Below are 23,853 nucleotides of genomic sequence, written 5' to 3' on the forward strand. Positions count from 1 at the left end.
CCCTTTTTCCATATTACAGCCTTATTCTAAAATGGATGAAATCATTTACACAGTCTCACAGAATGCCCCATAAAAAAAAGAAATACCTTATATATTAAGTTCAGACCCTTTGCTATTAGACTTCGAAATTGAGCTCAGTGCATCCTGTTTTCCATTGATCATCCTTGAGATGTTTCTACAATTTGATTGGAGTCCACCTGTGGTAAAATTCAATTGATTGGACATGATTTGGAAAGCCGGTGCTGACACACCTTGAGATACTAATCAATAACTCGTCGCCAACGAGTTATTGGAGACTCTAGATGGGGAACACAGAGTATGCACCTCTTAGAGTCAGGAGCAACAATAACAAATCATACCATGAGAGAGTAGCAATACAGGTATATTGTCCGAATAGCTAGAAGGCGGTTCTCTAGACAGGATTGTGTCGAAGGACATCAGATCAATGCGGTATAAAAAGGTATTATGAGTACCAAAAACATTTCTGCATCATCGAAGGCATTCCCCTCATATAATCCTTATCTGGTGGCCTCGCGATTATATTCTCTTTAGGAATGTGAATAGACTGGAAGTTTGGAATCACCAAGGACTCTTCCTAAAATCTGGCCGATCAGCCAAACTGAGCAAATTGTGTAGAATAGTTACTGAAGCAGGCTCCATTTGGCAGAGTTAAGATAGCATGAGATGACCAACACCATTTATCTGACCGAGACAATTCACTAAGCATATTCGTTGCTGATTTTCGTTCCAACCCTCACATATGAAATCACAAACAACTGTGTACACATATCAGAGTCTGGGACACTCTTAATCAGAGGTGTGGACTCGAGTCACATGACTTGGACTCGTGTCAGACTCGAGTCACAAATATGATGACTTGCAACTCGACTTTGACTTTAACACCAATGACTCGTGACTTGACTTGGACTTGAGCCCTTTGACTCGAACTGACTTGATACCCTCCCCAAGCCCAAATATGAAAAACTATGCTATTAAAAAAGTGTGCAGCGCATCAACTCTTCACTTAACTGATTATTGAATCGGACGGCAGCCAATCAAATTGTGCCAGCTGAGAAAAAGTTGCGCGTGGCAGTGCAGAGGAATGTCGGCGAGTGAATTCAGATGGAGCCCTTGGAAAGATGATACCCAAAATTATTATTTTCGGATATGAAGACTACGCTGTAGTCAACAAAAAAACGGATTGCAACTTGCAAAACATGCGGGAAGAAAATTAGACGGAGGCACAACTACTTCCAACTTRGTTCGACATTTGAAGCTGCACAAAGAACGGTAAGTCGTGGCTAATATAGCCGACAGCTATATATAACTTTGCTTGTACAGCATGTTGGCTAACGTAACATTAAGTCAATGAGCCTCCATACAGTCAGTCAGTGCGGGAACGTGTTCATTGGACCCAAGATTGAGCTACAACTGGCTAGGCAGTTGGTAGCCTAAATCCTGCCTGATGTTACTGCTGTTCCTAAATCTATTGACATACGTTAGCCTACTGTAACCACACACAGAGAGGGTTTGTGTGTTGTGTGTTTAGGTTGGGCGATTGTGTATAAGCCTACATCGCGTGATAGTTGATCGCTATGGGGGGGTCTTTCTCATGGCTACCCATGTATTTCCATGGAAATATAATGTTTATTTGGAAAGTAATAAATATATATATTTTATAAAGCATTCATGATTTGCGTAAATGTAGTATACTTGTCACGCCCTGACCATAGATTGCTTTGTATGTKTCTAATTTTTGTTTGGTCAGGGTGTGATGTGGGTGGGCATTCTATGTTTGTATGTCTGTTTTCTATTTCTATTGTGTTTGGCCTGGTATGGTTCCCAATCAGAGGCAGCTGTCAATCGTTGTCTCTGATTGAGAACCATACTTAGGTAGCCTGTTTTCCCACTTTGAATTGTGGGTGGTTATTTTCTGTTTAGTGTTTGTTGCACCTTTCAGAACTGTTCGTTGGTCGTTTTGTTGTTTTTTGTTCGAGTGTTCATATTTATTAAAAGTATTATGAATACTTATCACGCTGCACTTTGGTCCTCTTCTCCTTCTCCCGACGACGTTCGTGACAATACTAACTATTACTCTTGTTAAAAATATGAAATGGTATTACATTTGGTGAAGAGTACATTATGACTTGTTTAGGATTCGAAACTCAAAGTTTAGGACTTGAGACTTGACTCGGACTTGCCTGCCTTGACTTGGGACTTGACTTGAGTGCTAAGACTTGAGACTTACTTGTGACTTGTAAAACAATGACTTGGTCCCACCTCTGGTCTTAATACATCCAACCACCCTAGTTAATGAACGTATTGTATGATGCATTAGCCTCATTCTTTAGTTAGCTGAATAGCTGTGTTCACGGGAGTTTGTCTTTTATGGAGTCTTAGTTCAGTTCAGCCAGTACTCTGACAGATAGTGAGGAGGCCTCTGTATTTCACTCCCTCTTTGGCTCAGACAACTGGTAAAGGAACAGGGACACAGAGGGAAAGGAAGGTCTTACATTAACAATTTATGCTGTCTGATGTACACTCAGGATCATCACCACCGCAAAAGGTCACACTCCCCAAAGCTGCGAGCTGGGGGAGCTAGTGAAGACCTCCCCTTCTCATATCGTTCACAAATTAAACAAAGATTCCCATTCAGGGTCAAAAGCCCTGCCCTTTTGCCAAAGCAGGTAAGACATTCAAACTTTAATTGGATGGCAAAATGTCTTTCAGGCTTGGGCACTTGACCCTGAAGATGTGGAGAGATTCTAAAGAACCCTTCTAACCGAGACACTCTCCTGTGTTTTAAAACTGATTCATTCCATCCTCAATTTATACAGTAGAACACTTTTGCCCCACATAGACCTACAATATGGAGGGACCTTATATAAATGATTCATAAACTGTGTAATTGGATCTATCTTCATAATCATGACAGCTGCAGTGTAGTACTGTATCTATGAAATGTCAGTTTATAAAAAATGTGCCTTGCAACAAAACATTTCATCCTGGATTTCCTTGGTCTTAAAGATCACAATGTAACATAATTTGTTCCAAGATGATATATTGTGTCTGGCTGGAACAAGTCCTGTAAATGAGAGTGCAGAGGTCCACAATGGACCGTCAAAGTGCCTGCCAGCAGTCTGACGACAACCATTTGTCCTGCCAATCGAACACCAAAATGTTGTGCACAAAAAGATGCAGGTAGGCTGAGAAAGTGAGTGTGTGTCAGACAGTGAAAGCTTAAACTGAAAATAGAGGAGAAACAACATGACGGTCTGTCTTACAAAGGCCTATTGAGTTCCCCTCCCCTAGCTCTCTTCYTTCCTGTTAGTGCCAGTCTGCATTAGCTGGCAAATAGTTCAACAGCCTCATCTCAATGGAGCAACTTCAAAGTCAATAGYGTCACTCAGACCTTTGGGSCATAGAGGCAGAKATCGAACCRCATTTCAAATKATCATAATGAGAAGGAACACCTGGGAYCATTAGCCCTGGTCTTCATTACACTGACGTTTGACACAGGCCTGAGCTCTCTAAAGCCTGTTTGGTTCTGTTTTCAAGCCCAACGGATACTGTAAACTGATTGCTGAAACATTTTGCCCATCACTGTTACTTTGGGATTTTCATACTTAGAAACTAGTAAATACGTAATGACTCTCAGGATTTAAGAAGTTGACTGTGTCCAATTTATGCTGAATAAAAAGAGGCTTTTATGTGCAAGTTTTTTTWATCTGTTCGAAGTATGCCTTCATGAAGTGTTCTTGGCTTAGAATAATACCAAGGGGAAAACAACTACAACACATACAATGCATTCTGAAAGTATTCAGACCTCTTCCCTTTTTCCACATTACAGCCTTATTCTAAAATGGATGAAATCATTTACACAGTCTACACAGAATGCCCCATAAAAAAAACAGAAATACCTTATAAGTATTCAGACCCTTTGCTATTAGACTTCGAAATTGAGCTCAGGTGCATCCTGTTTCCATTGATCATCCTTGAGATGTTTCTACAATTTGATTGGAGTCCACCTGTGGTAAATTCAATTGATTGGACATGATTTGGAAAGGCACAAACCTGTCTATATAAGGTCCCACAGTTGACAGTGCATGTCAGAGAAAAAACCAAGCCATGAGGTCGAAGGAATTGTTCGTAGAGCTGCAAGACAGAATTGTGTCGAGGTACAGATCTGGGGAAGGGTACCAAAACATTTCTGCATCATCGAAGGTCATCAAAAACACAGTGGCCTCCATCATTCTTAAATGGAAGAAGTTTGGAATCACCAAGACTCTTCCTAAATCTGGCCGCTCGGCCAAACTGAGCAATAGGGGGAGAAGGGCCTTGGTCAGGGAGGTGACCAAGAACCTGATGGTCACTCTGAAAGAGCTCCAGAGTTCCTCTGTGGAGATGGGACAACCWTCCAGAAGGACAACCATCTCTGAAACCCTCCACCAATCAGGCCTTTATGGTAGAGTGGYCAGACGGAAGCCACTCCTCAGTAAAAGGCACATGACAGCCCGCTTAGAGTTTGCCAAAAGGCACCTAAAGGACTCTCAAACCATGAGAAGAAAGGTGGAACTCTTTTGGCCTGAATGCCAAGCGTCACGTCTGGAGGAAACCTGGCACCATCCCTATGGTGAAGCAGGGACTGGGAGACTAGTCAGGATCGAGGGAAAGATGAACAGAGCAAAATACAGAGAAATCCTTGATGAAAACTTGCTCCACAGTGCTCAGGACCTCAGATTGGTGCGAAGGTTCACCTTCCAACAGGACAATGACCCTAAGCACACAGCCAAGACAATGCAGGAGTGGCTACAGAACAAGTCTCTGAATACCCTTTAGTGGCCCAGCCAGAGGCGGACTAATCAATTTTAGAATAAGGCTGTAACGTAACAAAATGTGGAAAATGTGAAGGGGTCTGAATACTTTCCGAATGCACTGTATCTCCGCCAGTGTTTGACAAGCTGTGATGTGGATAATCAGCTTTCTAACCTTGGTCTACTCTAAGGACAGCGCCTAAGGGCTGAATTCAGGTTCTACTGTAGGAGACGTTGACTATGATACATTGTGTTCTTATGCTGAAATACACTGATACATTATCTCGAAAGGGTAATTGAACTGGTTTTCCTTTAGCAGAAGACTTTAGGGTCCAAGCAGAGACCAACCAACATCAATGAGAAAATGATGTAAGAACATAATATATTTCCAAGTGTGAAAATAAAACAACATAGAATAGTATCTGAATTGTGAAAAACAGATATAATCATTTGAGGATCTTATGTATTACTGCAGATTCCCAGGTATATCCACATATAATCTACATGAGCCACCAAAGACACCAACTAGCATTGTAATACAGTATGTAATGGAACCATACTGTATTTGAGGCTAGTTCAGTCAAGGCCAGTTTAACCCAGTATAGTACAGCTGATGCCAGACTTGAGAGAGATCCGTACAGTATTTCACAACAGAAAGATGAGTCGTGTCAGAAAGGAGGCCACAAGGGATGAAGACCAATTACAGGACTGACATGAACCCAAACAAAATAGTCAGCTCTAGGGAGTATCCTGCATAGTCACAATCTCTTAATGTAAACACTGGGGAAGTATCCAGCGTAGTCCACAATCTCTTAATGTAAAACACTGGGGAAGTATCCACATAGTCCACAATCTCTTAATGTAAAACACTGGGGATGTTCCGCTAGTCCACAATCTCTTAATGTAAAACACTGGGGAAGTATCCTAGCATAGTCCACAATCTCTTAATGTAAAACACTGGGGAGTTCCAGCACAGTCCACAATCTCTTAATGTAAAACACTGGGGTTTCCGCACAGTCCACAATCTCTTATGTAAAACACTGGGAATGTTCCAGCACAGTCCACAATCTCTTAATGTAAAACACTGGGAAGTATCCAGCGTAGTCCACAATCTCTTAATGTAAAACACTGGGGATGTTCCAGCACAGTCCACAATCTCTTAATGTAAAACACTGGGGAAGTATCCAGCTAGTCCACAATCTCTTAATGTAAAACACTGGGGAAGTATCCAGCTAGTCCACAATCTCTTAATGTAAAACATGGGGAAGTTCCGTAGTCCACAATCTCTTATGTAAAACACTGGGGATGTTCCAGCACAGTCCACAATCTCTTATGTAACACTGGGGAAGTATCCAGCTAGTCCACAATCTCTTAATGTAAAACACTGGGATGGTCAGCACAGTCCACAATCTCTTAATGTAAAACACTGGGGAAGTACCAGCTAGTCACAATCTCTTAATGTAAAACACTGGGGAAGTATCCAGCATAGTCCACAATCTCTTAATGTACACATGGGAAGTTCGCACAGTCCACAATCTCTTATGTAAAACACTGGGGAGTGTCCAGCAAGTCCACAATCTTTAATGTAAAACACTGGGGAGTGTATCAGCACAGTCCACAATCTCTTAATGTAAAACACTGGGGAAGTTCCAGCAAGTCCACAATCTCTTAATGTAAAACACTGGGGAGTATCCAGCTATACACAATCTCTTAATGTAAAACACTGGGGAAGTATCCAGCTAGTCCAAATCTCTTAATGTAAAACACTGGGGAAGTATCCACTAGTCCACAATCTCTTAATGTAAAACATGGGGATTGTCAGCAGTCCCAAATCTCTTAATGTAACAACTGGGGATGTGTCCAGTCACAGTCCACAATCTCTTAATGTAAAACACTGGGGAAGTATTGTCAGGTTCTTATTTTTTAGAGTAAATAACTCACGGACACTAGAGAAGCTTTAACCAAGTGTAATTCTTCCTACGTTCTGTAGAGCTGTAATCAGACAGCAAAACATTGCTCTCCATCACAGTTATATACATCCTACTTAAGAAACTCCCTCTCTCCATCCTTAGTTTATGCCCAAGAGAAAGAAGGTAACCAGATACTAACCCTGATTACTCCCTTAAGGGGAACTGACCTCACCCCTCCTTCACCTAATCCACAGATATCCATCTGTCTTCCCTACATCAACAATCGCTCTCCTCTCCTCCATCAAACACATTCCAAAGCCTTCTGGGTTGCTACAGATTATTTCTATTCAAGGCTTCGTCTCTATCATTTATTTAATATCTCAATGTTCAAAGTTTAGCCGATTCCAACAGTATGCAGCACAGTCCATAATCTCTTAATGTTAAACACTGGGAAAGTATGCAGCACAGTCCATAATCTCTTAATGTAAAACACTGGGGAAGTATGCAGCACAGTCCATAATCTCTTAATGTTAAACACTGGGGAAGTATGCAGCACAGTCCATAATCTCTTAATGTAAAACACTGGGGAAGTATGCAGCACAGTCCAAATCTCTTAATGTAAACACTGGGGAAGTATGCAGCACAGTCCTAATCTTCTTAATGTTAAACATGGGGAAGTATGCAGCACAGTCCATAATCTCTTAATGTAAAACACTGGGGAAGTATGCAGCACAGTCCATAATCTCTTAATGTAAAACACTGGGGTGTAATGGTAGTCTGGAGGTCACTTCAGGGTTAACATTATGGATTAATGAAGCACAGTGAGAGCTGTTAGAGGGGATGAAAGCCGATAAGGGGTTAGACAATCCTAGTTTTGGGCAACTGTAAAATGGCAGTCAAAGTGGTTATTGATTCCAATGAGAATTATTGAAGTGTCAAGTGCTGGAATTCAGGCAAACATAACTGTAACTACCTCTGTGTGCTAGCCCTTACAGTGGTTTCATTTAATAAACTGCACATACCAGCAGCTGTGGCTTTTGTGGCTCGAGTCAAGTCTGAGAAAAGCGGCTCACATCCCATGGTGTAGCACGTAACAGTTCTCCTCTGACACAATCCCTGGGTGAGGAGGAGTGTCTACTTTGACACGAGAGTGAAACATAACACTGAATCTGGGACACCATACTCGGGCACTTAGCAAGCGATCCCCGGAGCAGGGWTCTGCAGACCGGATAAAAGAAGGAGGAACAGCGATGCAAGACAGAATTATCTCAGGACAAAAGCCATGTGTCTCCCGAAGAACATATTAATTTGCATCTCCATTTTGAGCCAATGCTGAGTAGGCTTATGGAACCCCAGCATGAAAATAGACTCAGCTGAGGCCCTTTGTCTAAACTGCTATATCGTTTTCAGTCTTAAAAAATATATACTTAAGTAGCAGGGCCCCATCATCAATTTGGGGGAGTAGTGAACTACATGTGGTTTAACTAGCAATTTAAATACATTTTTGCAGTAGCTTTGTGGTAGTTGACCTAAATTCAAATCTTGGTAGTGTTTTCAGTAGTTCATTACTCTGTTGCCATGTAGTGGTGTAGCTTACTACTGGAACTACACACAACTTTTTTTTTTTGCAAAAATAAAATATTGGTGAAGTAGGCAAGAATTGCCTTTATTTTTCAGCATCAAACCTGCCTAATTCTCACTTGAAACACTTTTTGTGTGCCTMATTCCACATGTTTGAGTTTAATAGGCCAGAATACACATKCTGTTAACATCTGACTCCAGAGTGATATGTTCTTGCAATKTGTAGTCTGTGACATTTCAGATTCAGGTATGATAATTTTTCGCTAAGTAGTTTGGWTGTMGTGAACTACTTTTTARAAGTAACTTTAAGGTTAGCTTTARTGTAGTTWAACTTACAATAGTGTGAAGTAACTGGTAGCTCGTTAATTATATTTTCAGAGTAGCTTCCCCAACACTGCCCATCATCTATTTCAGTGCGTGTGTCAAAGACCATTTTGACCAATAATGAAAGCAATAARGTCCCACTTTACAATGCAAAGGTCGCATACCATAGAAATAACATTGTTGTACACATGTCAGCCAAGTATAATGACAGTAGTTATATATACTGTTACATAGAAGCGTGTACAATGGAGATTACTGTGTAGTCATAAAAAGCTATTGAAAGTCCATAATAGAATGTCTCCTTATTCAGTCATCCCTGCTTGTCTCGTTTCTATGAGATTTCTATAGATCTACCTCCATAATTCCTACCAATCACTACTGTATATATGAAATTCAGACTGGATCTCCACCACTCAGAGAATGTAACTGAGGGCAAAGAATATGGCTTTAATAACACCTTCTCTTTTATGTTCTCATGACATTTATATTGAACCTCTTTTTATTTTATCTAACTATTTAACATAACCTCTGTTTCCATAGTAACTCTGTCATCTTGGGTATTGATTTTATACAGAGAAAGGACTTTGATTCAACTCATAGTGCACCATGCAGCGTACTAGAGGTAAAGACCATTTCAGAACCTATGCTTAGGACAAATACAGTTTGAATCATTTTTGCAAGATATTCTTGTGAATATGTGAAGTAAAAACAGTGCAGGTACCCACCGTGGTTTGCTAGCATGGTGTGAACTGGGGTGTAATGGTTCTTGGACGTTCGGAGAGGTGTGTCTATGTCTTTGGGTGAACCCTCCAACGCTGCAATATTTTCATTCTCCTTATTTAGTCCTTGTTGCCTCAAAATGTCTGCAAGGGCTCTGCAAAAGAAATGTAAAAACACAGATGTAATTTTATCTTTTTCAGACTATACAAACAGAACCAGAAATACTTTCCTGTTTTCAATCACCGACAACCATTATTCTCAACATCCCCAGAAGGTCTACTTAATTGATTTAGTTACATACAGCTCCAATTGTGTTGGTGGAGCTCCAGAACAAGGCACAGTGTAAAGTGTAATTACACCCAAGGTGGCCAATGGACCAGGTTTCAATACTGAGCCACACTGAGTACAGATGGGCCTTTCCCCTCAGGCCAAGGGAAGACAGCTAAAACCATTCATCAATGTTCCTTGAAGAACGTTCTGCTAGAGCTATACGCCCCCACTACTAAGGTTTAAATGGGAATCTAACTCCTACCAAGTTACCAATTTTTAAGGGCTCTACACAAAGCATCTTGCTATCACCATTTTCAACATTGGTCCCCATTGAAGTACAGTGGTGAGGATGGTGGACATATTGGTTTCTTCAAAGAGCTGAAAGGGTMATGTAACTGTGTCAAAGTCGACCTGAGTCAACTTCTTTCCATAACTCTCTGTGACTTTGGGAGCTATGTATTAATAGCCTTTCCCTTCTAGGATGGGCACACTTTAACCATATCCTTTTCACAGACTGAGGCGACCTGGTTTTCATCGCCCCAGTTGACTACTTTGTGTCTTGTATAGCAGGAACACGTTCAACCAGTCCCACACAGTGGAGGAATAGAGGTKCTTTTTAAAAATATTGTRTTTGAAARCCCCAAAGTCTAGACCTGTCACAGTTTCCTCYCCTACAAAATCTCTTAGGTAAATCATGTTTCAATAGCACCAGTAYATTCCTATGTATGGGAAGGGGAAAAACATCTACAAGAAATGGGAACGTATAAAATAATCTTCAAACGATACACCCATCATCCATCGAGGAAGTAAAGTAAATATTGTAAAGAGAAGTGAAAATAAATTGTAATTCCCTTTACACTGCACTTGCAGCACATGACAGAGGATGTAGTTCAGTCTTGTTGGTTATCAGAGGGACTTGCCTCCGCAGTGAAATGGGATTTTTTCTTCTCTTTTTTTCTATTTTAACACATTTCTACATTGTCAAACAGATAAGGAAGCCTAGAATGTGTTTACAGATATGGCGACATGTTTGCAATTATTTCAGACTGAGACAGAGATTGAATTATTATGAGCATGTGGTGTAGATGTTCAACAAGTCTATCATCTGCATTCTAAACGGATTAGTTTAGTTTATTAGGATCCCATTAGCTACTGCACATGCAGCAGCTACTCTTCCTGGGGTACACATACAATGTTCAAATACATTGCAAAGTACAGAACAGTTATAGACAAGAAAAACATAAGATATTACATTAAATTTAAAATTTAAAATGCACATTAAATAAGAGTTATATATTTGAAAGAGACCAAGAGACAACAAAAATAGTATTTACATATTCATATTATTCATAGTATTCACATATTCATATTCTTATATACAATACATTAAATCTTTAGAAATAGGAGAGATGATGTGATACAACATACATTTTTTTGGTCCGTTGTTTAAAGCTAAACTTACTTTTTGCCTGAGTAAGGTCTTGTGGCAGAGCATTCCACAATGACATGGCTCTAAACATACAGTAACTGAGCGATGCATTAAATGTGTCTCTGGTTTGGGTACTGTGACGAAACCCATGGTGGCGTATCTGGTGGAGTATGTACAGTATGTCTGTTTGAAGTGTATGTATAGATTATATAGATTATACAAGTGGTTAGGCATTTTCAACACACACATTTCTTAAAAAGACTAGAAGAGAAGTAACACATTTCTCCTCAACCCTCAACCATGAAAGACTCATGCATGCTATTGATGTTAGTTCTGTGTGTACAGTTAAGGGCAAGGCTGCTTTGTTTTGTGCCAGCTGCAGCTTTACTAGGTCTTTCTTTGCTGCACCGGACCATTTACCAATTAAAATAGGTTCAAAAGCATTGGGGAGACAAAAATGGAAACCAATGTGAATGTCTACTCCCCTTGGATCCTGAACTCCACAAAATGTTTGTCAAGCCATGATTCATGGCTGAATGAATATGTTAGAAAAGTATTGCAGCATTGACCCTGCCTATCAGGTTGTCAGTAATCTTGGTTAATGCAGAACTAAAATCTTTTGTAATTTGGTCAGATGCTCGAGGACCAGTACCAGTACCAATTAGGTATATGTAGTCTGTCTATGAGAGATTAGGTTGTCAGGAACACCAAAGAAATGAATATTCCCAATGTGAGCAAAGAGAAGGATATCACTGATATGCCAACCACTAATGGAGTAGAAGCAGACACTGGAGAGGAAATAAATCCATGTAGGTGTGCTTTACATACATTAACATTAAACAAGAGACATTGCAAAGTCATACTATCTCACCTACCTCACCCAATCTGCTTTCTCTGCCCAATATTAGGGTAAAATCGCTCAAAAATGACATATTCAATCTCACTGCATGCAGGTCAATTTAGAAATCCCTTTTGAATGTATTGGAACTGACTCTCACTGRCATAACAAAACCGAATATGTTGCAAAAAAGAGTAGATACTTTTTTGCAACAGATCCATCTTAAATTGCATCCAGGTTTGCTTTCGAGAAAGTGATCAATATAGACCACTCAAATCCCTGGCTTTGGCCTTCACTCGACATTTATTGTGCCTCCGTGAAGGTCACAGAAGAAACAACAAAGGTCTGCCAATGCCTTAGCATTCCCCTCACAATCCAGCCCCAGTCACTGAGATAAAACTCTGAATCACTTCACAGGGCTAAATACATTTAAACCATTGCCTAGTATATAGTTAATCCCATGTTCCAATACAGCTTTCTAGACAGGGTTATCAGCATGGATGTCTCAAGCCAGCCACAGAAGTTAATTTTTTCCCCCGGGAGAGATCATTATTACCAAATGTGCCAAATGATTGTTGGAAATAAATCATTAAAAAAGCTACTGAATGTCCACTATGCAATGTCACCTCGTTTAGTCATCCCTACTCTGGCTGCATTTACACAGGCAGCCCAATTCTGATTTTACACTAATTGGTCTTTTGACCAGTCACATGAGATATTTTCACATTATATATTTTTTGAGCTGATCTGATTGGTCAAAAGACCAATTAGTACAAAAAAAATCTGAATTGGGCAGCATCTGTCTCATCTCTCTCACCACCACTCATACTGATGTGGTGGTGGCAGTRAGCATCTCCATTTGAAAGTACGCCCCATGGCTAGGATAGGAGAGCATTAAGGGGCCAGAAATCCTCACAGTCTCCTCAGTTCTGAGTACTGAGATGGAGGCACTGCCACAGCCTCAGAAGTCTAATACTCTTTAGTGGGATCAAAGTGAGTCGTTTGGTAGGTTGCATGAAATAGCTTTGACTAGAACTGTAGGAATACACTAGAGACAGACAGATATTGGTATCATATTTCTACTTGTACTGTCATCGTTGAAACTGTCAAGGTAATGGCTTGGCTTGCATTTAAGGATTGTATATTTGAATGTCACTCTACGAGCAGAAAAATGTGTCTGAGAACATTATCTCTTAAACCAAAGACCTGTGCTTGACACCATCTTTTGGTGTGACTATTAAATCAATAGCTATTGAGGTTGTAGACATAACCATGAATTTTCGAAAGGAAAAATGAATGGGGGGCACTTATCCAAGCCTTGTTCTCGTATATATATTTTGTCAACAGAACCGTCCACCTGAAAGATTTCTCTTCAGAACCAGAYGTTTAATAAACTGAGGGGAACAAAAAGGATTCCTTTCTAATGCTTTGATATGCATTGTTCAGCTAGGAGTCAATGACATTTGACAGGYTGAAGTATGGACTTCTAACAACAGTGTGAGTGTGACTCATCTAACAGCAGAAGTATTAATGGAGAAAACAGGTGCTGAGGTTAATGGATGTTGTGGGAGACAGATCTATGGTTGTAGATCCCTGTCATGAGAAGATGACAGTTAGTGTCATCCTTGGAGCTTACCCCATACTGAACATCTGGCCACCGCTACAGTTCAAGTTGCATTTAACTCCAGACAAAGGTCTTCCAGTCTGCTAGACCAGCCACTATATCCACTAGGTTTGTGGTACAAATGATCTCTAGTGGAGAAATATAAATGTTCTATCTAGGGTTGATGCCATGGGAGGGGCTTGCTTAAGAATGGGTACAAATGAATACTGCATGGAGTCTGAGAACAATCAATCTGAATTCCACTCACTGCCTTGATTTTATGGAGCCAGCAGGTAACGAGGGTACAGAAGCCAGTCCTAGCAAGGCACAATTAGCCTCACATGGGCTTTAATCAAGATCTTAGCTTTGGCTGAACAGGTAGACAACCCCCTCTGCTATGGGCTAATAGACACCAGACCACCATTAGACAACCACAATGATTGGCTAACCACATGTGGTTTCTCCACCCAAACCATCTCTTTGGGTACTGTCTTGTTATAGCTTTTCTTGCAAGGCATAGGTATACTACTCACATACAACACCGTGAGTGAATGAGATAGCTGCTGGCTTAATCTGCAAAATTCATCATGGCGGGTTGATGTCAGAGCACAAAATCCCTAACATACTCCTCCACTTCAGAAGGTTAACAGTCTTTCAATTCAGACTACAGTACATTAGTTACTCTCCTAGCTCTAGGAAGTGCTTAACAATATAGTCAAGGCTTCTAATGTGTCATGGAAAAAATCACCAGCTTCAATAATTGCGGAGGCAATTTGTTATTTTCAGCACCTATCCAAATACTTGGAAATTGTTGGACTGCATAGTGCCTGATTATAAGGATTGTTGGTACAGTATGCATTCATAGGGACATAATATAATGAATACATTGAGACATTGATTCCTCAGCAGTTAGATGTATTCCACTATAATGTGTTTAGCTCATACTTTCCCAACAGCAGTCCATCCATGGGTCATTATCACGTAAGATACAAAGCCAATCAAAAGAAGGGAGAGTGACATCTGTACAGTATGTCCTCTGGGTTGTTAGCAGTGAAGCAACCCAACCTTGCTCCTAGCCTGAATGTTATACCATGACCATGAATGTGATGCCTTTTCTTTGACAGAGCCATTCAATTCCACACCTGCCTCATGGAGGTTTGTTTGTGCTGCTGATGAAAACGGAACAATACTTTAGTTGACAAGAGACATTTAATGTTCCAATGTATGGTGGTGGTTAAGGTGGTGTTTGTAGTGGTAGTGGTAGTAGTGGTGGTGGTAGTGGTGAATCGGGTTGACTGTCAGTTGGGGGATTGTGTATATCTGCCATAAGAGAGTATTTGGAAAAAGGAGTTGATTGTAATGATCAGTTTCCCTTTGCATGATGGCTTGCAGGTGGTGTAACATTTATTTTTCAGAGAGGAATGAAATTGAGGCATCATTGTGAATTATGGCTTCATCCCTATTCAAAAGTTGAGCATATAGCTGCACACCTGTGATGGTCAGATTTATATGCATCATTGTGATGAAGTACTCATGATTTAGTCTATTCACAAATCTAATTTAGCTTTCCTATACCCACTGTACACATTTTTACTGTCATCAGCAGACTTTTCATGTCTGTGAAAACTGAAGTTGGGTTTTCTTAACAGTGATTGCCAACACACACACACACAACACACACACACACACACGCACACACACACACACACACACACACACACACACACCACACACACACCACCACACCACACACACACACACACACACACACACACACACACACACACACACACACACACACACACACACACACACACACACACACACACCAGCGGAAAAAGTGCCCTCCATAATAAAATTACTATTTCTTAACCTGAATGTCAGGGTGACTTACCTATGGACATTCATTTCCTGAGGGGGCTTGGTTGCCTTGTCATAGGCAACTTTTGCAGAAACTCCGATGAGTATGATAAARGCTATGACACCACAGGTKATGTATACCGTTGTGTTAGTCTGATCCAAGTCAGGGTCGTAAGTGTCACCTGTTGGTGCCGGGGAGGGAGGCTGCGTTTTGATCCAATCTGGGGTGTTATAATTTGTGCAAGTTTTCTGTTCTATGCGTTTCCCTTTTTCTGCACAGCAATAGCGCAGGAAACAACTTCCACAACAGTAGCGGTGCTCGGTGTTGTTGCACTCGAACACTTTATCGTACGCTCCGCTCACGTCATAGTAGCCCAGGCACGTGTCATGGGTAGCGATCGAAGGTGCCTGGACCTGAGTGTTTCGCCGCGGAACCGCAGTAGGCGCCTCCGTGCCGTTCACYTCCTTCATCTTCTGATTCCGCTTTGGAGCGTTTTTCTTCTTGTTGGCTGTAGCCGCGCACAGTACATTCAGCGGGTCCAAGTAAATCAAAAGAAGCAGAAGATGCTGTATCCCCATGATTTGAGGTTGTATGTCTTTGCTGATCCGATCGTTTGCCCCCCACTTTTTTTGTTGTATGCTTTCTCTCCTCACACGAAGACCTCTGCTTCTTTACCTAGCCGTGCTCCTGCCACTGACCCAGTCTTGCGGCTGTCCACAGGGGTTCATTTCCGAAGCCCTTTTCCAACTGTCCACTGCTGAGAGTGTCATGCTCTGGTTGAGGGAAGGACGCTTCTTGCACCAATCAATTGCAGTCGGACRACCGTGTCACACATTGTGCAGCATCCTCCGAATATAAGTGGAGTTCTGTGGTCATCGGGGGACTTTTGGTTGGAGGAAGTGTCATTTGGATTCAGCTTGAGAAATGGGCTGAAGACTCCCCTCCGGCTGTCTCCGACAATGCCATCTACAATAAGTATATCTTTATTAGCAAAGCTCTAAATCTTGTACAGTTGAACGCTGATTGTGTTCTGTAGAAAAAGCAGGAGAGAAAGACAGAGGATTCAGTAAATTCCTACTGTAAAAAAATACTTTGTTAAAATAAAAAAAAGGACCAAACATTTTGCATAAGAAAAATAACATAACAATCTGCACAAAATTAAATCTAATTTTATGAATTGCGTATCACTGCCAATTTAACAGACGCATATGAACGCGCGTAAAACAATTCTGCTCAGTCAAACAAACGTTCCCTCGCAGACGCGCAAACTGTTTCAGCACCATGGACAGCACAACCCAGCGCGGACACTATGCGGATATATCTTTRWGTAGTTCTTGGTGCTATGCTTTCTATTTTTGAATGTCCACTTCAAAGTTATAACGCAGTCAACTAAAAAGTCTTAACTCATTTTCCAGAGAAATAGCCTAACATATTCAATGCTGGTAGTTCCCCCCCTCTTTTCTTGTACGAAGTTTACTTTCCTCCAGCTCTATTCATGGAGAGAAGAAGACGAATCTAACGAAACTTTTGTACAAACAAGACAACCAAAATCACACAGCAACTAAACAGATAAGCACTTACCCGTTGATGGTCTCCGGCAACTGGGTGTCTCGACTCTGYYACAGACTGAACCAAAGTACCTCAGCTCCGCGTGAGACCCCGCTCTGCTCCGACCCGACTCCATCCCTCACTCCCCCCTCCACATGAGCGCGTCTACGTCACCAATACAGGTACCTCAGTTAATTAGAAAACGGCCCCTGACAGCAGTGTGCTCGGTCATGCCTACAGGCTGCACTCAATAATCTGGACCATTCTAGAAYTGCATTAGAGCTTTCTCTTTCAGAGTGCGACGTTGGTGGTGTAAATCTTCGCTCTACTGCACAATGCTGCGTTCACTCATACCATGTAACAGCAGCATGTTGCAATTGTTGGTGCTTCTATATAGTTGGCTTTTATTATGCCCTATTATGCGAGAGATTGGGAATGATCTGCTTTAGGTAATACAATAACATGCCACAATATGCTGGTAATACACAGTTTAACATGCCATGATAGCAGAGTTTGACTCCAGGCTATTGGAATGTTCCGTTCTGGTGTTCAGAAAAGTGGCTATATTTCCTAAGACATTGATATCTAATCTGGAATGTGGCTCGTTGGAAAGAGAGACAACATACATTACAACGGAAAGCAGTTGGTTAATATTCAGTGAAAAAGCTGCATTAAAGCTAACACACTTACTTATAGGAGGCTCCAGAAACCGCAGTAGCCTAATTTTGAATGAAAGGCACTGCATCATGTTCAACCTCCATGTAATTTTGGATGAGGCAGTGGAGACTGAAAAAGAACAATGGCCTACATAATTGACTTCAGCCCCTAGTTCAGTGGAGTTTCCTGGGAGACCTTGTGCAATCTAAATCTAACAATCCCTATCGTTTCAGACAACTCTACATATTTGATGTACTTTCCCCCCTCATTTTTCATYTTACAGGTTTGTGTACTTTCAGTTGTGTTTGACCCATATTACAGTATGAGTATAAGGCTATGATGAGCTACTRTTACTCTCCAAGCACAGTAAGTTACTTTGTGGCCCATGGTTGAATGAGGTAGCCTTTTTTAACYTTGTCCACACGTTGAGTTGCATGWTGAAAACAGCGAGGCCTTTGAAATGAAATCCATAAACTYCACGCTGCCCTGACAGTGTTCAGAAGCTAATATGACAAGGAGRCAAGAAAAGGGCACAGGGCTTTTGATAAATGTGTTTCTTCACTGGATGCTATGGATGGCAGCATTTGCAAATTAGCCCCCCGACTCTCTGTCAGTCAAAATGACACATCAGATGTCATATCGAGCACAAAGGGAAGAAGGATTGTCCATTAATGTTTAACAGCTTAGKGCGGAGAAAGCTAGCCTCAGCAAAAAGCATTGACAGGTAACGACTGGGTCGACATTGGCTCAGGAATAATGAGACCATTCCTCAGAAGAATGGAATCATTAGGGTTCCAACCTGGGAATTCTGCTCTTTTGTTTTCTCCCAATTAAGTGGAATGAGCAACATCTTGAAACAACAACTAATTGGAAACAATACTGTCTAATGTTATGTTTTCTCCAAACAGAAGACTAAGTGACAATAATGAGGTGTCATTGTTATGACATCATGAATATGCCCCACCTACTGTACCACATCTGTTTGCTGTGTGTCTAAAAACCTGCTCTTTCAATCAGGGACTGTATGTGGATCTTGTTTGGGCTTCAGCTCAGAGCATAACCAAAATGTCTGCCCCAGTTCTTTATGCAAAACAGAGTAGTGTGTAATGTTGAAATGTTTGGGTACGTTTGAGTTAATGGAACTGTCAAAAAATGTTTCATCAAAAAAGCAAATACTATTTAAAAAATGAATTGTTTAAGGCATTTGTATAAGATTTTATAAGATTTGAATTCCTAGAAGTACCATCAGCCCACATCCATGTATTCCAAAGTCCCAAAATCATTGAGTCTGGAAGGGTWATGCTAAATCTACATGAATGTCCTCTGAGATGTAGAAGTAAACCCACTTCAAACTACCAATACACCTTTCAATTTAATGAGAACATATGTAATGGCACMCTATCTCCYTCATTTTGACAGGCCCAAGCCATCTCCTCTCAAGAGCAGATAGGCATGGGGAAATTAGYCGATGTTATCAAAGCTGATGTTATCAAAGTTAGTCATTTGGGGCATACTAGGCAGCTTCTGTGTGGCCTAATCCTTATCTCCAATTTCAGAGTGAAGCCAGAACGGCATAGTTGTTACTGACTTCAAACACTTTTGCCGTATCTATATGGTTGCTTTCATGCCGTTTTTCGGGAAATGCACCGGCACATAGTAAAGAACCACAACATGGTCCAGTGGGATGTGTCAAAGAAAGTTTGAACCCATGTGGCATGTGGAGAGAAAGTGAGCATGGAGGGACGGAGGGAGAGTGTTATGGTTAGAGAGAGGAGGAGGAGGAGGAGGAGGCGGTTCTGGCCTGTGTCTGTTCCACCACACCATGCTATCAGAGAGAGACAGAGTAAAGAGAAACAGCAGCCARTCTGGGGAAAATTAGAGCAAAGCTGTAGCAGCACTGCCTCTCTCTCCCTCTTTCGCTTTATCAGCCCCAGCAAAGCTGCACAGCCAGCACTGACTGAGGCAACTCCTGCTGCTGCTGGCACGCTCAGACCATGAAAGGAGTGGCTGTCTGTGTGGTGTGCTGTTAGCGGTTAACGCCAGCAAAACCTTATCTCCCTCCAACACGTCAGTGCTCTGTGATTCAGAGGAAGGGCATAGTAGAAGGGTCGGTTAAACTTCCATGTGGACTGATTTGTTACTTACTTGACGTGACACTGTGTGATGTAGTTCACTATTTGGGTATTGAACATCATGATAAGTCCAGGACACAGTTAATGGAGACATAACAACATCATTGCACAATCGAAGTGGACATATTGGATGTGGACATATTGTCGACCTTGGGGGTTAATTTTATTTCTGTATTGGTAAAACACATTATACGAGTTTATCTTCACACATGGTGGAATCTCAGTGCAGCAAAACACACTGAAAGGAAACAAAATATGTGAGTGTAAAAGGCACTAGTAAAACAGAAAGAAACCCCCAGACAGTAATAGGGGAGGGTGAGGGAACAGGGGACAGGCAGCACTGTATGTCACAGTTGCTTTTGGATGAACAAACGTGCATTTCTGGGAAGGCATCATGGCAGCTAAGATTGGTTGTTGTATGGAAGAAAACACTTTTTTAATAACTCCCCCACTGTAGGGAAAGACAATTCTACACTAACCTGGTCCTTCACTAACTGAGACTGACATTCCATTACCTCCAGCACAAGTAGGCTACAGACACACGAACACAGTGAAAATGTATACAGGACCATTATGAGTGTTCTCTTTTTATCATTCTGAACAACATTAAGAGAACAGATATACAATTTTCTTCTGCCGTGATAACATTATGTTTCCTTAATTGCCGCTTAATGTGGTTCATGATAAATGAGTAGCTATAAGCACATTGGTATACACAGCTGTTATAGAAAAGTRTAATGAGGACAATAGCACRAAATGACCASTGCTGATGATCGCCACGGGTCATGTTTAATGCCCGTCATTACGGCATTCGTCTTTACGATGTCATCTTTATAAATGACCGTGGTCAATACTGTTGAGAGGTAACTGTGAGTGACTCTTTCAGCATTTTTTGGAATCCTGGGTGGTTTGTACTGAGATTGTTGCCAGACTTTCCTTGGGAAAAGCTTGACAGCGTCTGTGGAAGTTGGAGGATTACTGTTGCTTGTCTGTCCCTGTTGTGGCGGCCTGGCTTTGCAGTGGTGGAGACTATGCCGTACCAGTAAACACAGCACAGAGCTTGGATAGCATGCACTAGGTTCCTTTATTCCTGCAGCAGCCAATCAATAGTAGCCTCACAACCAGGGTTGTCTCACTACCAGGGTTGTGCTGGGCCTGGATGTTTGTAGAGTAAGGTAAGCCGCTAAGCAGAACGTGGAGAACAAGAAATCTGTTCCAATCTCCTCTTACACAGTTSCCCGGGCTTGGCTGCCCTCTCTGTGGTGTGGAACGTGGGCAGTCTCAAATTGGCATTCGGTAAACATTCAGTACAACTCATTTCCTGTTTCTCCTTCCCACAGCTTGACACCCCCTGAGACGGGTTGTTAAATTGTAGCTGCATACCAACAGCTTCCTCTGAATCAATTACCATTTGGACGTAAATGTCACAGCTTTGGAATTACATCACAAACTGTCGCTGGACCAGGATTGAGAGGAAACCGATGCCTGGTGGAAAGAGAGTCTCTGGGGGAATTTGCACACAGTTTAACATGCATGAAACTGTATACATCAAATTATCTTAGCACTTGGAGCGACAGTAACCATGACCAGCCCTGGCAGTTCCTTAGATTTGATGTACTTATCAAAACCTTACAAAAGACACTGCATTTGTATATGAATAATTAATGGTGTAGTGATAAGTGACGAGTGAGGCTATAGGCAACCATGAAGGTAAAGCTTTTTTTTTCTTCAAATAAACGTTTTTATAAAAATTAGGGCCAAAGGGAATTTCATAAGATACGCGATAGTCAGTGAATTGAAGAAAATGAAGTTAACTGATTGAAATGCCAATGGTTATTGTAAGGAGGTGTTGAAGTAGGATAGTTTAGAGGGTTGTACAGCTTTAACCAAGCAGCTACAGTAGTATGACTAGGAATAGGCCTGTTCCCATAGTGGCCATACCCTCTCATGTCTTCTCAATAGATTGTTCTTGGGCTCTGGATTTTTAACTGACCGTTTTTTTTCAATGTCTGCGGCAGTAGCAAAACAGATCTTTGAAACTTCAATGATTCATGTAATGGGCATCTTGTGATGACGTGGTTCATATGAAAGAGTAGTTATCTGTTAATCCTGAACTACCAGCTATTCTTATATCCCAGTCTCTCTCTCTCTCTCTCTTCCTCTAACTCTTTCGCTCCCTCTCCCTCAGATCACAAGGCATTATTAAGTAGCTTCWGCAAAATGCATCTGGCGGAGTTTTCAAAGTGCTACTTAAGACAGACAGTGGATGAGGTGAATAGTAGAGAAGGAGAGAGAGAGAGAGCACATCCTCTCTGGTCTAATGTAGCTTTCACACATACCATTTGCTGAGTTTGATTTGATTTGATTTGAAGTCCTGATCAGATCAGAGGTCATTTGTAAGTTATTTTTACCCAACTTGCCTGCATTAGTTCCACACTACAAAATGTGTAAAAACTAGCAGGCACATTTTTCAGGGTAAATCTGATCTGAAATGACTCAACCAATTAAACCAGGTGTGAGAGATACCTTAGACCCACAGCCTCAATGTGACTCTCTCCACACATGTCAAGTCTTCATCCCACCCCAACCTGTCAATGCCAAGTTTCCAACTACCCAATTTCTTTCAGAGACTGCTGTTCCTAAATTATACTGAGAGGCTCTGTTTCATCCCGGCCCTTCGAGAGAAACCTGCCCCTTGTGTTTAGTGTGTGTGTGTCTGTGTGTGCCCTGCTGTGTGTTGGCAATGTAAAATGTCCTATCAAGATGGCCAGAAGATCATGCAGGCTCTGGCCTACAGGGACCAGGCGGACCCAGCAGGGGTGCAGGGGCACACTGACAAAGTCGCAGAGTACACAGCACACATACAGTAAGTCATTGGAATAGAGCCAAGTAACAAACTGTTTTTGTGGCATCCAAATTTAATTATGGCACATGCCCTCAGGATCTCATAGAAGCCTCTCCTCTCCTTTTCTTGTTATTGTTTTTAAATTGAATCATACTTTTGTTTCAATATCTTTCAAAGAAAATGGTATGCTATCTGCCAATTACAAGTGCTGTATTGTGCCGTGAAAAACGTTGGTTTAAAGAAGAAAATTCTCAAATCATAAGACTTGAGAAAAATACGGCGAATAGTGAAGAGTTGACCAAAACAAGATATACTAGAGAGCTGTTAGATTATGCATATTATATGAATGATACCTTCTAGCGTCAGATCAGGAATGAAATGTGGTTTGTCAGTTCCTAGAAGCTCCTAGAGAAACAGATACAGCAGGCTACATACTGTACTGTAGATGCAACTTTATATTTGTAGATGTAGATACTGAAGATATGACTTTATATTTCTAGATGTAGATAGTGTAGATGTAACTTTCTATTTGTAGATGTAGATAGTGTAGAAGGGACTTTATATTTGTAGATGTAGATACTGTTGATGTGATTTTATATTTGTAGATGTAGATGTGACTCTATATTTGTAGATGTAGATGTGACTTTATATTTGTAGATGTAGATGTGACTTTATATGTGTATATCTAGATACTGTAGATGTGACGTTATATTTCTAGATGTAGATACTGTAGAAGTGACTTTATATTTCTAGATGTAGATACAGTTAATGTGATTTTATATTTCTAGATGTAGATACTGTAGATGTGACTTTATATTTGCAGATGTAGATACCATAGCTGTGACTATATTTGTAGATGTAGATACTGTTGATGTGACTTTGTATTTGTAGATGTAGATACTGTAGATGTGACTTTATATTTGGAGATGTAGATGTGACTTTATATTTGTAGCTGTAGATACTGTAGATGTGACTTTATATTTGCAGATGTAGATACCATAGCCGTGACTTTATATTTGTAGATGTAGATACTGTTGATGTGACTTTATATTTGTAGACACCGTAGATACCGTAGATGTGACTTTATATTTGTAGATGTAGATGTGACTTATATTTGTAGATGTAGATACCGTAGATGTGATTTTATATTTGTAGATGTAGTGTGACTTATATTTGTAGATGTAGATACTGTAGAAATGACTTTATATTTGTAGATGTAGATACTGTAGAAATGACTTTATATTTGTAGATGTAGATACTGTAGATGCGACTTTATATTTGTAGATGTAGATACTGTAGATGCGACTTTATATTTGTGGAT

The 23,853-nt window shown here is 40.9% G+C and overlaps 1 protein-coding gene across 1 annotated transcript in view; it reads right to left on the reverse strand.

The window, feature by feature from the left end:
- LOC112081350 (protein shisa-6) overlaps positions 1-16,337 on the reverse strand; it is a 17,426-nt gene extending 1,089 nt beyond the window's left edge. The window contains exons 1-2 of the mRNA XM_024147771.2: positions 15,384-16,337; positions 9,355-9,503 (exon numbers count right to left, since the gene is read on the reverse strand). Of these exons, the coding sequence (XP_024003539.1) occupies positions 9,355-9,503; positions 15,384-15,928 (694 nt within the window). The 5' untranslated portion in view covers positions 15,929-16,337. The remainder of the gene's footprint in view (positions 1-9,354; positions 9,504-15,383) is intronic.
- Between the last annotated feature and the right edge of the window lie 7,516 nt (positions 16,338-23,853).

This window comes from Salvelinus sp. IW2-2015, linkage group LG20 (genome assembly GCF_002910315.2).
Source record: "Salvelinus sp. IW2-2015 linkage group LG20, ASM291031v2, whole genome shotgun sequence".
NCBI lineage: Eukaryota > Metazoa > Chordata > Actinopteri > Salmoniformes > Salmonidae > Salvelinus > Salvelinus sp. IW2-2015.